The sequence below is a fragment of the Pleurodeles waltl genome, chromosome 2_1, assembly GCF_031143425.1.
Source record: "Pleurodeles waltl isolate 20211129_DDA chromosome 2_1, aPleWal1.hap1.20221129, whole genome shotgun sequence".
NCBI classification, from domain to species: Eukaryota; Metazoa; Chordata; class Amphibia; order Caudata; family Salamandridae; genus Pleurodeles; species Pleurodeles waltl.
In genome coordinates this window covers 110,489,076-110,511,197 of record NC_090438.1, presented here as the reverse complement: position 1 = coordinate 110,511,197, position 22,122 = coordinate 110,489,076, and the positions used below count along the sequence as shown (strand labels likewise).

The 22,122-nt window shown below is 44.4% G+C and overlaps 1 protein-coding gene across 1 annotated transcript in view; it reads left to right on the top strand.

Annotated features, from left to right (window-relative positions):
• The window catches only part of ATRX (ATRX chromatin remodeler), a 1,138,900-nt gene that overhangs the window by 119,902 nt on the left and 996,876 nt on the right, over positions 1 to 22,122 (top strand). The window contains exons 7-8 of the mRNA XM_069211061.1: positions 12,697 to 12,806; positions 16,564 to 16,631. Coding sequence (XP_069067162.1) covers positions 12,697 to 12,806; positions 16,564 to 16,631 — 178 coding nt within the window. The remainder of the gene's footprint in view (positions 1 to 12,696; positions 12,807 to 16,563; positions 16,632 to 22,122) is intronic.

Genomic DNA, 22,122 nt, shown 5'->3' with positions numbered 1-22,122 from the left:
GAGAATACCAAGAGAATACAGAGGATGAAGAATCGTTAAGCTTATACCCTTTAAAGGCCTCTCCTCTGACTCCTCAGAGTACCACAATGTCATTGTAAGGGCTGCCTGACAAAATAATTCTTTTTTGCACCTAAAGGATGATTTCATTTTTTAAATGGTGTTAAAAACTGAAAAAGCGGTATTTGCCTGTGCTCAATGCCATCCTTAAAAACTGTCGCAAAACAGGTCAAATTGAGTAGGTGAACCACTGTTGGAGATCAAATGTGAACCTACCTCTCAAGATCCTTTTTTTCAATGTGAGGAACATGGACCCATCCCCCAAATTTTCTACTGGGTTATACAGCTAGGAAAGAACTGTTTATTGTGCGATGTCGTGGCTCCGCCTATGGCTCTGTCTAGTGCTTTTGTGGCGTTAGCTTCTGTATTAATACATTTTTAGGAGGCTGGCTATGTATGTACCCTACCATTGTAAGGGAACACTAAGCAGATAGTCCAGTGTGACCCTTATAGCCTGCCTGGGGTTAAAATAATCTTTAAAAGACCTTTCTGTGGTTGTGTGGGCAAGCAGCTAGGCTTATCAGAGGAAAATGTTAAGCATTTATTGTACACACAGAGGCAGTAATTGAAACTAGCACTGAATAAAGCAATCCGACACCAATAAAACAAATAACACAGACTTAATTTAGATACCAGGATCATTGTAATCAGGTAAGACATCTACTGCACTTGGCAGCGACTTACAGGACTGTTCCTCTGTACTTAAAGTAAGCACCAGCAGGTCACTTCAGTTGACTTGGGGGCATCTGGCTTCAGAGGTGCTTTTCGGCATCGGGTGCCCTGTTAAATTCAATGGGAAACGGTCCTGTTGAAAAGAGGCTGCAAGCAGGGACTGGAAGGCCAGCCCAAGTGAACCCAAAGGTGGGGAGTTCAGGTTTTGGGCATGCAGGGACACAGTAGGCCCACTTGAACTCTGGCTTGGACAGGGCTTCGGGGGGTATGGCTCGTGTGCGGTGGTGCTCTGAGGTGTCTGGTTGCGCTGATTCTGAAAGAGGCTGCTCATCCACAGCTACCTCTAAAGAGCCCTTGCTTCCTAGACACTGCCTTCACTTCACTAATAGGGAATACCTGGACCTGGTATGAGGTGAAAACACCATAGGTGCTCACCACACACCAGACCAGCTTCCTACATTGGTAGTGCAACAGTGGGATAACACACTTGCAATTGCCTTACCACTCTCACTAGTCACTTTCCTGAGGAGCAGCTGGTATTAGCTGTTAGGTACACATTACATTTAGTTGGCAGGATTTCTAGTCTTGTAAGTTTGGGAACATGACAGCCCTGTTAAAAGCACGGGGGTGGGGGGAGGGGGCATTGGAGGGAGGGTCATCATGTCAGTAGGCCCACATTCACTCCGAGGGGGGTTGGTCCAGAGAGTTCCAAGGAGGAGGGGATATATCCTCCTCTGTAAATACTCATGTCTCCTCAGTATATGAGCTGACTCACTGCTCCACCTCGGGGGAATATTCCTTAGAGAGGTAGTGTAGGAAGTTGGCTCTGTATGCACTATTTCAAAGTAAGGAATAGTATGCACAGAGTCCAAGGGTTCCCCTTAGAGGTAAGATAGTGGCAAAAAGAGATAATACTAATGCTCTATTTTGTGGTAGTGTGGTCGAGCAGTAGGCTTATCCAAGGAGTAGTGTTAAGCATTTGTTGTACATACACACAGACAATAAATGAGGTACACACACTCAGAGACAAATCCAGCCAATAGGTTTTTTATATAGAAAAATATCTTTTCTTAGTTTATTTTAAGAACCACAGGTTCAAATTCTACATGTAATATCTCATTCGAAAGGTATTGCAGGTAAGTACTTTAGGAACTTTAAATCATAAAAATTGCATGTATACTTTTCAAGTTATTGACAAATAGCTGTTTTAAAAGTGGACACTGTGCAATTTTCACAGTTCCTAGGGGAGGTAAGTTTTTGTTAGTTTTTACCAGGTAAGTAGGACACTTACAGGGTTCAGTTCTTGGTCCAAGGTAGCCCACCGTTGGGGGTTCAGAGCAACCCCAAAGTCACCACACCAGCAGCTCAGGGCCGGTCAGGTGCAGAGTTCAAAGTGGTGCCCAAAACACATAGGCTAGAATGGAGAGAAGGGGGTGCCCCGGTTCCGGTCTGCTTGCAGGTAAGTACCCGCGTCTTCGAAGGGCAGACCAGAGGGGTTTTGTAGGGCACCGGGGGGGACACAAGCCCACACAGAAATTTCACCCTCAGCGGCGCGGGGGCGGCCGGGTGCAGTGTAGAAACAGGCGTCGGGTTCGCAATGTTAGTCTATGAGAGATCTCGGGATCTCTTCAGCGCTGCAGGCAGGCAAGGGGGGGGTTCCTCGGGGAAACCTCCACTTGGACAAGGGAGAGGGACTCCTGGGGGTCACTTCTCCAGTGAAAGTCCGGTCCTTCAGGTCCTGGGGGCTGCGGGTGCAGGGTCTCTCCCAGGCGTCGGGACTTTGGATTCAAAGAGTCGCGGTCAGGGGAAGCCTCGGGATTCCCTCTGCAGGCGGCGCTGTGGGGGCTCAGGGGGGACAGGTTTTGGTACTCACAGTATCAGAGTAGTCCTGGGGTCCCTCCTGAGGTGTCGGATCTCCACCAGCCGAGTCGGGGTCGCCGGGTGCAGTGTTGCACGTCTCACGCTTCTTGCGGGGAGCTTGCAGGGTTCTTTCAAGGCTGCTGGAAACAAAGTTGCAGCCTTTCTTGGAGCAGGTCCGCTGTCCTCGGGAGTTTCTTGTCTTTTCGAAGCAGGGGCAGTCCTCAGAGGATGTCGAGGTCGCTGGTCCCTGTGGAAGGCGTCGCTGGAGCAGGATCTTTGGAAGGCAGGAGACAGGCCGGTGAGTTTCTGGGGCCAAGGCAGTTGTCGTCTTCTGGTCTTCCTCTGCAGGGGTTTTCAGCTAGGCAGTCCTTCTTCTTGTAGTTGCAGGAATCTAATTTTCTAGGGTTCAGGGTAGCCCTTAAATACTAAATTTAAGGGCGTGTTTAGGTCTGGGGGGTTAGTAGCCAATGGCTACTAGCCCTGAGGGTGGGTACACCCTCTTTGTGCCTCCTCCCAAGGGGAGGGAGTCACAATCCTAACCCTATTGGGGGAATCCTCCATCTGCAAGATGGAGGATTTCTAAAAGTTAGTCACCTCAGCTCAGGACACCTTAGGGGCTGTCCTGACTGGCCAGTGACTCCTCCTTGTTGCTTTCTTTGTTCCCTCCAGCCTTGCCGCCAAAAGTGGGGGCCGTGGCCGGAGGGGGCGGGCAACTCCACTAAGCTGGAGTGCCCTGCTGGGTTGTGACAAAGGGGTGAGCCTTTGAGGCTCACCGCCAGGTGTTACAGTTCCTGCCTGGGGGAGGTGTTAGCATCTCCACCCAGTGCAGGCTTTGTTACTGGCCTCAGAGTGACAAAGGCACTCTCCCCATGGGGCCAGCAACATGTCTCTGGTGTGGCAGGCTGCTGGAACTAGTCAGCCTACACAGACAGTCGGTTAAGTTTCAGGGGGCACCTCTAAGGTGCCCTCTGTGGTGTATTTTACAATAAAATGTACACTGGCATCAGTGTGCATTTATTGTGCTGAGAAGTTTGATACCAAACTTCCCAGTTTTCAGTGTAGCCATTATGGTGCTGTGGAGTTCGTGTTTGACAGACTCCCAGACCATATACTCTTATGGCTACCCTGCACTTACAATGTCTAAGGTTTTGTTTAGACACTGTAGGGGTACCATGCTCATGCACTGGTACCCTCACCTATGGTATAGTGCACCCTGCCTTAGGGCTGTAAGGCCTGCTAGAGGGGTGTCTTACCTATACTGCATAGGCAGTGAGAGGCTGGCATGGCACCCTGAGGGGAGTGCCATGTCGACTTACTCGTTTTGTCCTCACTAGCACACACAAGCTGGCAAGCAGTGTGTCTGTGCTGAGTGAGAGGTCTCCAGGGTGGCATAAGACATGCTGCAGCCCTTAGAGACCTTCCTTGGCATTCAGGGCCCTTGGTACTAGAAGTACCAGTTACAAGGGACTTATCTGGATTCCAGGGTCTGCCAATTGTGGATACAAAAGTACAGGTTAGGGAAAGAACACTGGTGCTGGGGCCTGGTTAGCAGGCCTCAGCACACTTTCAATTGTAAACATAGCATCAGCAAAGGCAAAAAGTCAGGGGGCAACCATGCCAAGGAGGCATTTCCTTACAGGTAGCTTAGGAAACTGAGATTGGAGGAGGCTAAGCTGAAGCTGCAGCAGTAACAACTGGCCCTAGATTGGGAGGCCCTTGCCAGTGGAAAGAGAGGGTTTGGGATTATCACCCCGTGGTGGCAGCAGTCTTAGCTTTAGTGACACCAGAATAAGGGAGGACTCTTATGGATCTAGGAACCTGAGCAAGATAGTTCCACCTAAGAAGGTGGGAGATTCTATTTACCAATGGTTCACTGCTTTGGAGAGCGCCTGTAAAGTTCAGAAGGTTCCCCAAAGGCAGTGGGCATTAATCTTGTGGCTCTCCTTCTCTGACAAAGACAGAAACAAACTCCTCATTGTCAGAGGAGGGGTCAGTTCAAAACTGCACTGTTAAGATGGTTTTGGTTTGACCACTGAAGAATACGAGATCTAGTTCAGGGAAACCAAAAAGGAGTCCTCCCAAGATTGGCTAGATTTTGTGGACTGCTCAGTTAAAGCTCCAGAAGGCTGGTTGCGTGGAAGCAAAGTCAGTGACTACCAGGGCTTATACAATTTGATTCCAAGAGAGCACATTTTGAATAACTTATCAGCTGCATCAATACCTGGTATACTCTGATCTGACCTCTCCCCAAGAATTGGGAAAGAAGGCTGACAAGTGGGTCCACACCAGGGTGTGTAGGAAACCTCACACGGGGGGTGACCACAAAAAGAAGAAAGGAGGTAAGCACCAGAGTAAGAGTGGGGACAAAGATAAAACTAAAGAGCCTTCATGAGGTCCACAAAACTCCTCTAGGGTGGGAATAAATTCTCTTCCTCGCATTTTAAGAAACCTTGGTGCTACATTTGTAAAAAGAAGGGCCATAGGACAGGAGACGGCTCGCTCCTGTCTTAAAGGCACCAAGCCCCCCACCACTACTAATGCTACTTCTACTCCTAGTGCCCCTAGCAGTAGCAATAGTAGTGGTAACAACAATAACAATAGTCAGTTCAAAAGTGTAGCTGGGCTCACCTTGGGGACTGTAGGGGGATCTGGGCTAGTTAGGGAGACCACTGAGGCTGTGTTGGTCTCTGATGGGGGCATTGACTTTGCCACTCTACAGGGAGTGCAGAATTATTAGGCAAGTTGTATTTTTGAGGATTAATTTTATTATTGAACAACAACCATGTTCTCAATGCACCCAAAAAACTGATTAATATCAAAGCTGAATATTTGTGGAAGTAGTTTTTAGTTTGTTTTTAGTTTTAGCTATGTTAGGGGGATTTCTGTGTGTGCAGGTGACTATTACTGTGCATAATTATTAGGCAACTTAACAAAAAACAAATATATACCCATTTCAATTATTTATTATTACCAGTGAAACCAATATAACATCTCAACATTCACAAATATACATTTCTGACATTCAAAAACAAAACAAAAACAAATCAGTGACCAATATAGCCACCTTTCTTTGGAAGGACACTCAAAAGCCTGCCATCCATGGATTCTGTCAGTGTTTTGATCTGTTCACCATCAACATTGCGTGCAGCAGCAACCACAGCCTCCCAGACACTGTTCAGAGAGGTGTACTGTTTTCCCTCCTTGTAAATCTCACATTTGATGATGGACCACAGGTTCTCAATGGGGTTCAGATCAGGTGAACAAGGAGGCCATGTCATTAGATTTCCTTCTTTTATACCCTTTCTTGCCAGCCCCGCTGTGGAGTACTTGGACACGTGTGATGGAGCATTGTCCTGCATGAAAATCATGTTTTTCTTGAAGGATGCAGACTTCTTCCTGTACAACTGCTTGAAGAAGGTGTCTTCCAGGAACTGGCAGTAGGACTGGGAGTTGAGCTTGACTCCATCCTCAACCTGAAAAGGCCCCACAAGCTCATCTTTGATGATACCAGCCCAAACCAGTACTCCACCTCCACCTTGCTGGCGTCTGAGTCGGACTGGAGCTCTCTGCCCTTTACCAATCCAGCCACGGGCCCATCTATCTGGCCCATCAAGACTCACTCTCATTTCATCAGTCCATATTACCTTAGAAAAATCAGTCTTGAGATATTTCTTGGCCCAGTCTTGACGTTTCAGCTTGTGTGTCTTGTTCAGTGGTGGTCGTCTTTCAGCCTTTCTTACCTTGGCCATGTCTCTGAGTATTGCACACCTTGTGCTTTTGGGCACTCCAGTGATGTTGCAGCTCTGAAATATGGCCAAACTGGTGGCAAGTGGCATCGTGGCAGCTGCACGCTTGACTTTTCTCAGTTCATGGGCAGTTATTTTGCGCCTTGGTTTTTCCACACGCTTCTTGCGACCCTGTTGACTATTTTGAATGAAACGCTTGATTGTTCGATGATCACGCTTCAGAAGCTTTGCAATTTTAAGAGTGCTGCATCCCTCTGCAAGATATCTCACTATTTTTGACTTTTCTGAGCCTGTCAAGTCCTTCTTTTGACCCATTTTGCCAAAGGAAAGGAAGTTGCCTAATAATTATGCACACCTGATATAGGGTGTTGATGTCATTAGACCACACCCCTTCTCATTACAGAGATGCACATCACCTAATATGCTTAATTGGTAGTAGGCTTTCGAGCCTATACAGCTTGGAGTAAGACAACATGCATAAAGAGGATGATGTGGTCAAAATACTCATTTGCCTAATAATTCTGCACTCCCTGTAGCTGCCTGTCCCCTTAACAAGGGTAAGTACAAGTAGCATCCATTAATGTTGAGGCTGAGGCCTACATGGACCAGGTGCCAGTGTCCCTATGGTGGCTGAAAACTGGTGTCTCCTGAGCAACACCTACTTGGTCACTGGTACCAAGTGACTGATGCTCCCAGTAACACTTTGTGCCCCATGGTAGTTGAGGACCTTAACGAGTGGGGTGTTTACTGGCCCTAAAAAGGTTGTAGTGGCCTCTGATCTACCTGTAGAATGTCTGCTAGGTAATGACTTGGAGAATTTAGCTTGGGCTGAAGTGGATTTGGAGGCCAATGCAGCAATGCTGAGCCTTCCTGGGCATATCTTTGCCCTCACCAGAGCACAGGCCAAGATACAAAGGGAATAGGGAACCCTGGAGCAATAGCCCAGGGACCTTCTAAACAAAAAAGCAGACAGGGTAAAAAGGTACCGCCTGCTCCAGCCTCCAGTGAAGATTCAACTCCTGAGGGAGAAGAATATACTCCTTGGGTGAAACCTACACCAGAGAGACAGCTGAGCTCTTGGGTACAGGGGGCCCCACAAGGGAGGAACTCAATATGGAACAGAAAACCTGGCCCACACTGGAGAATGTAAGGCAGCAAGTTGCAGCACTAGAGACAGGGGTTGTCAGTAGCACCAATAAGGTGTACAGGGATAATAGCCTCCTTTACTCAGAAGCAAGGGGCACTAATCCTGATGCCACCAGAAAACGGGTTATCCCTGTGAGGTTTAGGGAGTTCCTGTTAATTCTAGTACATGATATCCCCCTTGCAGGCCACTTGGGGCAAAGCAAGACTTGTGACCGCTTATGCCTCAGTTTCTCTGGCCCCACGTGTCTGAAGACACCAAGGAGTTTTGTCGCTCTAGTCACTTGTCAAGGCAGTGGCAAGACAGGAGGCACCCTAAAGGCCTCTTTAATTCCACTACCAGTGATTGGGGTGTCCTTTGAGAGTGTTGGGGGGGGTGGATATAGTTGGCCCCCTGGACCTTCCAACAGCCTCTGGCAATAGATTTATACTGGTGGTAGTGGACCATGCCACCAGGTATCCAGAGGCTATTCCTCTTAGGACCACTACAGCTTCCGCAATGGCCAAAGCCCTCCTGGGAATTTTCTCCAGGGTGGGTTTTCCTAAAGAGGTAGTATCAGACAGAGGTGCCACTTCATGTCTGCTTAACTTAAAGCCATTTGGACGGTGTGTGGTTTCACTTATAAATTCCCCACCCCTTACCATCCACAAACAAATGGAGTAGTTGAGAGGTTTAATAAAACTTTCAAAGGCATGATAATGGGTCGCTCAGAGAAACTCAGAAGGAGGTGGGATGTATTGCCTCCGCTTTACCTATAGGGAGGTTCCTCAGAAGGGAGTAGGCTACAGCCTGTTTGAACTTCTGTTTGGACACCCTGTTATGGGTTCCCTTGCTCTTGTAAAAGAAAGCTGGGATCAGCCTCTCAAGCCTCCAAAACAGGACATTGTGGACTGTGTACTAGACCTCTGATCTACGATGGCTGAGTACATGAAGAGGGCTTCCAAAATCCTTCAGGCCAGCCAAGTGTTGCAAAAACAATGGCATGACAAGAATCCTGTGCTGACTGTCTACCAGCCAGGACAGAAAGTGTGGTTCCTGGAGCCTGTGGCCCCCAGGACACTCCAAGACAAATGGAGTGGACCCCACTATTGTGGAGAGAAAGGGTGAGGCCACCTATTTGGTGGACCTAGGCATTCCTAGAAGCTCCCGCATGGTGGTTCATGTGAACCACCTGAAGCTCTACTATGACAGGTCTGACATAACCTTGCTCATGGGAAATGATGCGGGACAGGAAGAGGAGAGTGATCCTTCTTGACCTCTTCTCTCTCGTTTCAGTGGATGACTCAGTAAGTGGGGTTGTGCTTGCAGACTGGCTCCCTGAGTCACAAAAAGAAGACTGCAGAAATCTCCTGGGACAGATCTCTAAAATTTACAGACAGCCTGATCATGTCAGGGAGTGCATCAAATTTGAAGTGTAAAATATGTTATACCTGGGATTGATTGAGCCTTCTGACAGCCCCTGGGCTAGTCCTCAAGTCCTTGTCCCAAAACCACACCCCAAAAATGGAAAAAAGGAGATGAGGTTTTTTGTGGACTATAGAGGTCTCAATACTGTGACTAAAACAGATGCTCATCCTGTCCCTAGCGAAGATGAGCTCATAGGTACACTGGCTTCTGCCAAGTATATAAGCACTTTCGACCTGACTGCTGGCTACTGGCAGATCAAGTTGTCAGAAGATGGCCAACCAAAAACTGCATTCTCCACTCCTAGTGAGCACTATCACTTTATCTGATGCCCTTTGGACTAAAGAATGCACCTGCTACATTCCTGAGGTTGGTGAACAGAGTTCTCCAAGACATGGAAAGCTTCAGTGCAGCTTATCTAGATGATATAGCTGTATTTAGCTCCTCCTGGGAGGATCACCTAGTCCACCTTGGGAATGTATTGGAGGCTCTGCAGAGAGCAGCCCTCACTATCAAGACCTCATAGTGCCAGATAGGGCAGGGAAAAGTGGTTTACCTATGCCACATGGTAGGTGGTGGGCAGATTCAACCAGTACAGGGCAAAATCCTGACCAATCAGGCCTGGACTGCCTCTACCCCTCGGATCCAGGTCAGAGCCTTTCATGACTGTGTACTATAGGAGGTTCATGGCTCCATTGTAGACCCCTTAAATGACCTCGCATCTAAAAGGAGGCCCAAGAAAGGTTTGTGGACAGCTAGCTGCCAAAAAGCTTTTGAAGATCTTAAACAGGCCATGTGCTCTGCTCCTATACTAAAAAGCCCTGACTCCTCCAAGCAGTTTATTGTGCAGACAGATGGTTCTGTGGTAGGTATAGAGGAATTAGTAACTCAACTGAATGAAGAAGGCCAACCAACCTGTAGGCCCCCCCCCCCCCCCCCCCCCCCCGAAAAGCGTTGGTCAGCCATAGAGATGTGCGGGCCTTTGCTGTGGCCTGGGTTTTGCAGAAGTTGAGGCCATATTTATTTGCCACTCACTTCCTTGTTCAAACAGACCACAAGCCCCTCCTATGGTTAAAACAAACGAGATGTAAACTTCAAACTTTTGAGGTGGTCCATATCCCTGCAGGGAAGGGACTATGCAGTGGATCTGGGAGTAATCACTCCAATGCAGATGGACTCTCAAGATATTTCCATGTAGACAATGAAGACTCAACTGGCCAAGGCAATATCCCAACTAGTGGTAAGTAAACGCACTATTATATACACATTACCAATTAGTAAATATCATAGAAAGCAATGGATGTTGGTTAAAGCAATAGCAAATAGTGAGGGCCCGAAGGGAGGTCCAAACCATATACTAAGTGGAATGTGAAAAGCAGTCCCCCACCCAAGGATATGGAATTGGGGAAAGGGAGCTGGAGGGAGGAACTAGGAGCCATAAAAGGTAAGTACAAGGGGGCCCCTCAATGACCAGGAGTGGTAAGTACCTGGTTTTCCCTTAACCCACAGTAAAACTTTGGAAAAGGACTGTGTGCGACCCAGATAAGGCTGGAAGAAACCAAAGGTGGATCCTGGCAGAAGAGGACCTCCAAAAGAAGGGGACCAAGTCCAGTTGGAGTGTCCGGCTTTGGCAGGAGCCACTACCCGCCTTCTGTGGATGCAGAAAGTTGGCAGTGCATCACAGGAGCAGAATAGTTCCAGAAGTGATGTCTCACATTGGCAGTCGTGATGCAGTTAGTCAGTGATGCTGGAAAACCACAAACAAGCCTTGGCAAATGCAAGAGTCGGTGAAGGTTTTTCAAGGCTGAAGAGGACCAGAAAGGCACAGGGGACTCGACCCAAGGACAGGAGTCCGAGGTGACCCTCGGTGTAGAAAACTGGCCTGGTGTGTGGTGGGTACCTAAGGTACTTACACATTAAACAGGGCCAGGTATCCCCAATTAGTGTAGTGTAGGCAGTGTCTAGAAGCCAGGCTATCTAGAGATAGCTGTGGATGAGCAGCCAAGGCTTATCTAGGAGACATGCAAAGCTCATGCAGTGCCACTGCAATCACACAGCACTTACACACATGAAAGAAAACACTGTTACAAAAAAAAATTACTTTTTCAGTGACACGGCGACCAAAAATTACTAGAAGCAACCCTCTAATAGGAGGGTCAGTAACACACTAGATATGTACAATAGTAATCCGAAATAGGCAAAAAAAGCTGTACAAAACAGTGCAATAGACAATAGTGACCCTAGGGGGAGCCCAAACCATATGCTAAAAAATATGGAATGTGAATGCAGGACCCCCACCTAGGTAAGTGTGTAGAGGGGAGCTGGAGGAACTAGGAAACCCGAACGGTAAGTACCACAGTGCCGTGCCCCCTAGCGACCAGGAAAAAGGAGTAAGTTACTGGATTTTCCCCAGACCACCCAAAAGGACAAAAAAGAAGATAATGCAACACCCAGACAAGACTGCAAGAAACCAGCTGTGGATTCCTGAAGAGGAAGACCTGTGGAAGAAGGGAACCTAGTCCAGAAGTCACAGAAGTGTTGGGGGGGAGGGGGGGGTTGCGGCAGGAGCCCCTACCCACCAGTCTGTGGTTGCAGGTATTGGTTGGCAGTAGGGCAAAAATAGTCAGCAATGCAGCCCTGGAGTCGATGGAGAGTTCCTGGAGGATGCAGTAGACTTCCCACACTGGATGGATGATTGCAGTCAGTCAGTGACGTGGAAAAGCCACCAACAAGCCCTGCCAAAGGCAAGAGTTGCGGTAGAAGAAAAGTGGAACTTCTTGGGACCTGCAAGGTCCAGGAGGACTCAACCCACTAGTCTTCCTCTTGGGTTTTTCCTTATTTCAGCACTTTGATAGCTTTTTGGTCTAACACGCTATACAAATTACAAAATTACATCTTTAGCTTAAAATTTAGCTTTGTAGTCCACAGATTCTCTAATGGTTTGCATTTCTACAAATTAGCTCTTCCCCGGTGCACTCTGAAGTGCAGTCTTGTGCCCTAGTGCATTGTGGGTTTTAGGGGATGTATCCAGAGTCACCTCAGCACTTTTTCATCCTAAAAAAAAGAAGTATTCTACCAAACCTTAACAGTACATGGCATAACCTTGCCCATCGTGTGAATCTGCATGTCCATAAGCCTCAAATTGATCGTTGGCGGTAGGTAACGTTTTGCCTTCTGCACCTTTCCTGTAAGAGTAAATCCCTGTGGATGGCAAGAACAAAGGCATTAGCCGTCTCCATGTGCCACACAAAAGGCTGTAAAATAATCCAAAATCACACTTAAAGGGGCACTCCTGAACAGAACATTGGAAAGAATAGTAGAAAAGCATGTTTTGTGCCGGGAGAGGTTGGCAACCATGCGTCAAGTGGGTTTATTTTGAAAAGCAGGGATTTTTAGACTATTAGACATGATGCAGTGTTTTGGCTTCCCCCTTCAAAATTACTGCACGTTTTCACCATGATCTTGTTTGACAACTAGGGCTGCTGGAGAATTCATAAGATGCAGATGGAGTGTGTATTGCAAATTGTCTTAGGAATGCCTTTGTAGACCAGATGCCCATGTTTTCTTTCTTTAGGACTGGAGTAGTACAGGAAGGTTGCAGAAAGCGACGCTTACTCATCCTTATTACTTTAAAAGTCAGATGGTGAAATACGTTATTTGTCCTTTTCATTTGGAGTGCAACAGTAAGTGATGCTTTAATTCTGCAGTGTTAAATGAGGAGAACCCTACTATCTCTAGCAGCCTAAGACGAGGCCTCACAGGGCTGTGAATGTTATTACAGCTTATGCTTTTTTTTATTTTTTTTTATTTTAGAAGAAGGCTTGCAAGGAATTGTTAACTGTTCAGCTTGTGGGCAGCAAGTAAATCATTTTCAAAAGGATTCAGTGTGTAGACATCCAGCTTTAAAGGTGCTCATATGTAAGGTAAGTCTCATTTGATTTTGTGAGTTTATTAAAGCTATTAAAAAATGTTGAGTGGCCTAACGCTTAATTTTTTCCCCCTGAAATGTCTTTATCGGTTTTGTTTTCACGGTAATGGTGCGGTGATGCAGGAGTGATAAGGAGGATGATGAAGCATGTCCGTGGTTATGGTCCTTTTCAATGTCCTGGTCCTCACAGTCCCAAATATGGAATATGCCTTTGGGAAGTATAAAAAATGTATCTAGTTGCCAGTGCAGGAAGCCCTGGAAGAATAATTTACGAAGGCCATCTGAAAGTAGGGGATGTATAACCCTCTTAAAATGAGGCTGAGGAAAATAAGCAAAGGGGTAGGACATAGGGAGATGCTGTAGGGGAGGCTGCGGTCGCATGGAGAGGTTCAGATTGTGTTTGGTCTGTCAGCAGAACACATTTCTATTAAAAGAAACATCACCTATGGGGTAAAATACATACTACGAGTGCAGCATACTCAGTCTCTTCAGACCCTATTAGGCTGTATAAGCCAGAACTTGGCGAAGGAAATGTCTGGTGTCTACATAGGGACCTGATTATTTGCAACCAGGAAACTGGCCTGCCATTTCGCTTCAGTTTGCTAAATTAGCTAGGTTTTCTGCTTTTAAAATGTGTTTGGCTGCTGTTACTGCAGTCAGGAATTCCCAATCACTAGAATCTTATTTTGTGATGGAGGATTTCCTAGATGGCATTACGAAAACTTTATTTTGCAAGACCTTCTCCTACATGCTGCTCAACTTGTTCCAGAACTGCCCTGATCTCAAACATCTATCCTGGAAAGTGATTTTACTATGACCATTACATCATCTAGTGAGGGTTGTGAGTTCAGAGCTTTATTGCTTGAAGAACGCTCTATAGTTTTTCATCACTAAGATGTCCTTAAAAGCTCGCCTGTTTCTTCCTCCGTTTGTCTCAGATTTTCACCTGAGACAATTTCTCTTCCAACCTTTTCTCCAAAGCCTTCTTTCTTGACAGAGAGGGAGCTTCGTCCACTGGATGCAATGAGGGTGCTGAATTATATATAACTTGGAGAATATGAAATATTTAAGATCTTCAGAAGAGCTGTTTTTTCATCTCTGGGGCTGTATTGAAATCTGTAGCAGCATTATAAATCTTTTAGGAACTAACTGCTCATCTTTGTAACTCATCTTTGTAACTCCTTATTTCATTCCGACCAACAAGAATGTCACACTCCCAAGACAAAGATGGAAGTCTTACATCATTGGCATCAATAGTGCATGCCTAGGAGTACGTATCCCTAAGGTGTGAACTAAGGACTAAATGTTTACATCTAGGTTATTATAGATATCACAGAAAAGCAAATTGTGTCATAGTTTGACTTGATTGCTCATCACATGGGCATTGCTTCCACTAAGGACTGTTGACTTGGGCAAAACAAAGAAAATATAAAAAAGTATACAGTCTGAATCTAGCTGTGATGTTCAGCTTGTGAGCGTTACTCAAAAATTAGGACTTTAAGAATGTATTGATGTTTTCAATAGACAGTGTGGTTGCTAAATTTGATAATTCTGTCTAGCTATCTGGATATCAGGCATCATAAACTGATCCTTTTCTGGAAAAGCAAAGGGCTTATTAATGAGAGGTGAGACAGGTACTGCTTCCCATGTATGAACTGTCCATATCTTGGATATTCAGAAGGTGGTTCATACCTTTGCCAAACACTACTGTATTGACTGTTGCCCCAGGACTTAATTTGACAGGGCAGGTTTCCGAGTATAACCACTTTACATGGTTTTAAAGGTCAGTTCTTTTCTGTCCTTTTGATTCCCACCTCTAGGAAATACTGCTTGGCATGCTATTCTGTTTTACTGATTATAGACATTGGGTTGCATCCCACAAAGCAGACTGAAAAGGTATTTTGTAATCATACTTCTGTCATAGTTAATTTCTGAAGCTGTACAGTCCTACCTGCTTCCCATGTAAGACCATAAGCTCAGTGGAGAGCATTAGGAAGGACCATGTGTTAACACATTCGCCCCCCCCGCCCTCCCAAAAAAAAAAAATCTGACCTGCCTGGCTTACCCTACTTGTCATATTTTTTAAAAACAGGGAAGCGAGTGATGGTGGTAGTCAAATGATCTTTGAGTGAGTTAGTGATTGTTGCTTTAAGAAACAAAAATAGCAATTATTGGTCCTGTTAGCCTAACTTACTGTAAACCTCTTTTCTTTTAAAACATATATTGCTAAATTATTTCTGGGATCCAACTCGTGCTGAAATGCACTCTCTACAGAGAATACACACCATGGACAAGTGGAATTACAGATCAGTAACTGTATCTTCTATTCCCTGGCATAAAGGTAACCGTCACCTCCAGAATAATTGCTCACCCGTTACTCTTAAAGTGAACGGTACACTAAGTCCGTAAAATACGCTGTGTTCGTGCAGAGGGCTTTTAATGTATTTACAGCAAGGTGAATCTAGTTTATCTATGCAGGTCATTCTCTTTCTGCATAGTTCCTGCGAAAGAATGCGTCTCTTCCTTCAGGAGTCATACCAAGTCTTAATACCACAAGTAATTTCTCAGACTTGTGGAAAAGTAAATACAGATAGTAATTTGGAGATAGCTCACTTTGATCCAGCTTTGCAACTGAAGAGAAAGGTAGAGATGAGCAATGTGCACATACAGCTGTCACTTTGTGAAGCGAGCCAATACATAAAGTTGGCTGACCCATTGCTTCATGCTGTATCCTGTGGTGGGTGGAAGCAAAATGTCAGATTGTTAAACAGGTCGGAGGATGAAGGCTGCTCACCAAAACTGCCTCTATGTATGTATTTTCTGTTAGGAGTTATGGGAACACAGTAGTCTGGCAAGTTGGCTAAAACTCTCTTAAAAGGTTAGTCCTAAACAAGGAGCACATTTTAAACCTGCTTTGTCACTCAGGAGAAAGAAACCATTTTTAGGTGTATGTGAACAATATGCTCCTTGTATTTTTTCAGTCACTAAAAGTGAAGGGAGTCTGTGAGTAATGCGGGCTGACGGATTGCTACATGCTGTGTTGGGGAGCAGCTACATTTGAATGGTAATCCAGTGAATGATGCCCTCTGACTAAAAGCTTGTCTATGTGCATTATTATGCATGTATTTTTTGGAGAAAAAAAACTGTCGAGACAGCTGAAACTGTCTGAGGACAGACTGAAAATGAAATGCATCTTTGGAAATGTCCTTCTTTTTTTTTTTTTTTTTTTTTAAGCAGAGTGTCCTTAAGGTAATGATACTGACTTGCATATTGTATCGTACATCTTTTCAGCTTTGTCATATCGTGAAGAGTAGACTATTTAAGGGGAGATTTGTGAATGTTTGTCAGTGGAAGTAGTTAGTAGTGCACACCTACTGATGAATATATTGTGAATTTCTGAAAGAATGTGTTGAGAAATCAAGTAGGACACAATCCATATAACGACTCCCTGTGGTTAAAAATCCTCTTTTTCTAGGCTTAAGTGAAGCCGGTTATTTCAGTTGTTGCATAATCTTTGTGGAAAAGAGGTGGAATGAGGGATCATCAACCTTGAGTGTAGTGCATGGTGGATATGTAAATTATGTGGGTCTGTTTCCATCCAGAGATGTGGAAAGTTGCGGTCTGCTGGCAGTGTTCATGGATGGGTATGTCTACATTTGAAACGGAGTCATGTTGGGGGGTGGGAATTGTTGAATGGGCGTTTAAGCAAGTTTAATTTTAATGTATATTATCTTCTGTGTTTTTATTTGAAGGCCTGTTACAAGTTTTATATGAGTGATGATATCAATCGTGATGCTGATGGCATGGATGAACAGTGCAGGTATGTGTGTATTAATGCAATGTAGTTACTTAAATTCACTCCTTTCCTGCTTCAATCTTTGTAGCTTTTTTAGTCTTCGCATCGGACTACCCTCGTGAGCACAGCCCATGACAAATGATAGACAAGAAGAGCCCGCAGACTGGTGGGGAACAATCTACCTTATTGGTGGAAGATATTTCCAAGGGTGTTTTTACATCAACTCTGCTGCCCGGAACCCTTATTAGTACGCCTAACAAAAACTGAAGAAAATCTTTTTAAATTTAACCCTGTGCTTGGGCAGGGGAGGCATGCTGGTAGGGCAGGCACTGTTTTGAATCTGCCGCCACCAAGGAAGATACAATCTCAAGGGGAGCTTACAATGGGTGAACAAGCCTCAAAATCTTGTTATTCAGGTAGTCGGGGGGAGTCTGCCATCTTAGCCACTGGGAGGACAATCAATCCTTTAGATGGGGCACAGAGTGCACATAATCATTGTTCTCAAAGATTATTAAATGAGGGCCCTGAGGCTCAAACACAAGAACCCTGTGGTCTGTTACATAACATCGCCAGCTGCTGTTTAGACCCCTCAAGACTTTCAGCACTGCAACTCACACTTCAAGTTATTATCTGTGTTGGTGTTAAACACCCTGCCCCACCCTCCGGCAGGATGCGAGGCAAAATCATGATCATCTATTGAATAAAGCAGTGCATTGGAGATAAATGATAGGATACCGGGTCCAGTGCTTTTGCTCAAACAGATTGATTTTGTTCAGAGTTGATTTGATGAACCATTCTGCAAAGCTGCACACTAATGACTGCATTGTCGTTAATTTTAAAGTCAAGACCGTTACAAAGGATGTTTTGACCAGGATCCATTTTTCTGGGTGACCACCCATATTACTTAAAGCTTTGCTTTTTTTTTTTTTTTTTTTTTTTTTTAAATAGACCTCAAAGGCAATGGTCTGCAGCCCCTGCACCTTCTTCCTACCAGTTGCTCACTTTGAATAGTTTTTCCCCTGGATGTGCTGGATTGACTCCCTGATCACTTCTTCCAGTCAACCCCCGTTTGAGGATTGTGGTGCCATAACAAATGTCCTACTCCTCTCCAGCTAATGATATCGGTGGGACAATTGTCACTTCACGGAACATTGCTGGCCTTGCCAATAAAACTGATAGGATTGGGAAAAATATGTCAAAACTGCTCACATTGCATGCATATAAGAAACTTGGCAACTAATCCAATAACTTAGATGGGTTTGTGGCATTTATCTTTGCAGCTCTCTCATCTAATATGGGCAAGGTAAAGTGGGGTTTGGTTACACTTGTTTTCACTAATTTTGCTCCACAGGTCAAGAAATGTTTCTTAACTTCATCTCATTATCATATTTTGTTTACTAAGGAAATAATTTGGACATAATTGTCATACATTTGTATAACCGTGTTGTTGATCTAACAAGGATGGATGTAGTCAAAACCCTCAAATAGGTTTGGATCATTTCATTGACCAGTCCAGTAAGGATTAATATGGGCTGGGTATTGTAAATTACAGTATGTCCAAATCGATTTGTGGGTTTAGTGACATAGGTGACAATGCAACATAGCCCTTATGGTTTAGCACTCAGTGCCTTATAGTGACATTTTATTTGAAACTAGTTGAACATTGCAGTTTCAGTAGCCACCCTCAACCTCCTACATTCATAGGGAGAGAATACAGTAGTAATATTGATCATTTTCTCACTTCAGATAGTGATTGTTATTGTCCAGGCTCTACAGGTGGAAACTAACTGCACAAGTGATCATAATCCAGTCATTATAAAATTAAAACTCAATTTACTTAATTTCTGATGCAGGGAAAAACAACTATACCGTTCCCATAGGTATGAATGGCATAAAATCCAGTGGGAGGATGTCGACACGGCTGGTTTCTTAAGATTTATTAGTCAGGAGCCTTGATCTGTTTGATATATTTAGCCCCAGAAAGTAATTATGTGGAGACGAGGGATGCCCATATCCAAATATTACATTTTATTACTCAGTTATTGATGGCTAGGCCAAAGGGTCAAAGGAACACAAGGGACTGTTTTAACTACCAATGCTCAAGGGCACAGAGCAATTTGATTAAATTATTACATCAGCATGTTATGGCGGTCCAGGATGCCAGGTCCAACTATAAGAATAAGATATCAAATCTATAAAGAAAAAACTGCAAGAGGAAGCATGGGAGAGAATCTTTTGCTGGCTGCAGAAACCAAGTACACTTTTGTTTTGCAGAATGGTTAATGCTCCACTGTTTACTAAGGGGGTAGGCCCCGATTTGGAATCTTAAATCACCCCTTCACGAGGGGTGGACCATTTTGGTTCAAGAGCCTTCTGTGAACCGCCACTCCCAGAGCAGCAAATCTCCCAACTGAAATGGTTTTTACACTAGAAGAGGTGGTAAAGGTATTAAACAAGGATCCATAAGGAAAGGGTCTTGTCCCTGATGGAGGCCAGCGGACACAAGTCAAAACCAGCCTTATGGGTGTCACTATGGACTAAGGTCCTTAATGCTGCAGATGCTACATATGTACCTCCATTTTGGTCTTATTCACTGATACTCGTAAGAAGGGATCAAGGAATGATCCTAAATGCTATAGGCCTATCTCTCTACTCGACTCTTAGCCCAACTATTGGGGAGAGTCTTGTTAGGGAGATTAGAACTATGGGCAATATGGAATGAAATCCAAACAAATGCCAAATATGGATTTAGGAAAGGTCTGGGGATTGTTGAGCAGTCACTCATCCTGAACGTTTTGATGGGGAAGTACATCTTCTTCAAAGAAAGGTCATTACATATGTTTTATCGACCTAAGCTATACTTTTGACCTGATCAGTCACAGCAGACTTTGGGTATGCATGGCTGAATTTGGGGCACCAAAGGAGTTAATCTTGCTTTTGGGTCAAATGTATAGCAATTCAACAGCTAAAGTGCGATATGGAACAAAGGGGTGAGTAAACTCCATCCTTTAATATAGGGAGAGAGGTCCGATAGGGGTGTGTGCTGGCTCCCTTCCTCTTCTACCTGAATATAAATGGAGTGGATGAAACACTCCAGGAGGTAGGTGCAAACAAACCTAGAGTTGGGAGGCGGCAAATACCAATACTCTTGTATGCCTATGATGCACCAAAAAGCCTGCAGGACTTGATCAACTCCTTCTCAGAGCATATGGAAGGGATGGATTTGAAAGACAGTATAGCAAAAACCTATACCATGAGCTGTGGTGGACTAAGGGGAGAGCCCATTCCATATTAAGGGGAGAAAACTACAAAGCACTAATACTTTCAACTGTTTAGGGATTCAGCTATCCTCTCATTTGAATTGTAAGCACCATAGGGAAACCTTTGTATCCAACATGATAAAAAATAATGAAGGTCTGTTCAGCTTTGCCTCTTAAATGTGGCACTAAACCAATTGGAGAGATGTTAACTCTATATAATGCTAAAACATTTTCAGTAGTAACATAAAGTGTGGAAATTTGGGGCATGGGGGACAATGGCACTATACAAAAGCAAGAAAATTAGCTCCTTAGTAGACTGTTAGCTGTACCTCATTCAACTCCGGACTCCGTTATCCATTGGGAAATGAGTCAGATTCCGAACAGATATTTTAGAAAGTAAACCGCTTTTTCTATGGTTATCCCTATGGTCCAAAATAGACCCATTTTGTTAGGTTAATTAGCAAGGACTGTATGGGAATTGACCAGGCTAACAAGATCCCTTGGCTTTGTTTTATACAACACTTGTTGAAGGGCCTGGGACAGAGAGGGACCTCTAAGCATACGCTGAGGACAGCACTGGCTACTCTAAAAGGGACCTAAAGGAGCATATTTTTAAGGTCCGCCAAGAGCAAAGGACTCAGTCAGATCTTTACTAGATGTCAGTTTGTCAATACATCGCACTGAATGATCAGCTTGGTTGAAACTGTACCTCACTCTAACACTCATCACTTATCATAGATACCTTTTAACCTATGTTTGCCATCTTTCATTGTATGACTTCATTTCCAAAGAATGAATGGTGGGAAACTCTTACTCAGAAATGCCCCTGTGACCTTAAATCTGAGTAGTCAACTCAGCACATAGCACTTTTTTGTAGGTTCCACTTGATAGGAAATTGTATCTCAAACCCAAGAATCATCCACCATGAGGCTTTTCAGTATTTGTATGACCTAAAGGATGTGACCGTTTGTTATAGGTTTGCTATGTTTCTCTCCACTGTGTTCTGTACTAGACGATTTGGAGGTTGCTAGCGTACTATGACCTGCACTGTACTACGTGAAACTGTTGTTTTAATAGACATATTTTAACTAGTTTACATTTATATTTGATCACTATGTTGAAGGGAATGGTGTCGAGAGGGAGACCTCTTGGAATCCGATCTCCTTTTGTGGAAGCCTGATGTGACGAAGATCTCTTCATTGTCCTCTTTTTCCCTCTCCTGGTCTGCCCTCATGTCCTCCATCCAGCCACGCAGCCTGATGCCTTCTCTGTGTGCTCTTTTTGCCTTTGGTATTTAAAAAAAAAAAAAGTCACACCCCTTAGTGATGTGCTGAGGGGATTAACATGCCACACACTGTTTCTGGGCATCTGAAGATGCTTTCTTCCTACCACAGGATGGGCACTTTGTGAAAAGAGCTGGCATTCTGACTTAAAAGTTCTCTTCAGCAAAGAGGAAAATCAGATAAGATTGTTTTCCTTGACAAAACAGATGCAAAAATGTCATAAGAAATTGATTTCAAAGCGCACAGAAAAAAATGTTTAGTTTTTTGGGGGGATGGAGGAGAGAATCAATCACCTGAGGTTATGCGATTCTGCCTGAAGGAGCTGGAAAAAAGAAAAGACTCTTAGGCAAACTGCCCCTGCAGTGTATTGTGGTAAGGGGGTCTCTAGTTTTTTTTTTTTTTTTTTTTTTTTTTTTTTTTTAAATGAACAGAGACCATATTTTCAAGCTTTCAGCCTGTTTTTCCCCTCATGCGGTATGTCAAGGACAGCCTTTTTCTATGACAATTTGTTGCAGATCTTACAAAGGCCCCTTTTTCCACTACTTCTACTACGCTTCTACAGCATTTCAAGAAAAATACATCGCTGACAGTCTACACCATGAATACGAAGAAAATGATTGCAGTGATGAACACTATAAAGACATTTTCACGAAATCTAAACATCTGATGGTGTTCCAGTGTCTGCGCAAGCAGCACAGAATTATTCTAAGTGTATGACTTCAGTTACAATTCCTATGATGCAGAACTATGGCTACAAGTATGTAACTTTTCCATACACATGCTGTGGATACTCAGGCCATCTAGTGTTTGGCTCCGACATGTGCAACTTGTTTATTTTCAGGAAGAAAAAGGATTTGTGTCACACGGCAAGTGTCTCCACCTATTACTGGTAATGCACATGGGCATTGGCTAAATTACAAGTTTTTTTTTTTTTTTTTCTTTTTTTTTCTGCTGTGGAGTTCAGCTGTGTTT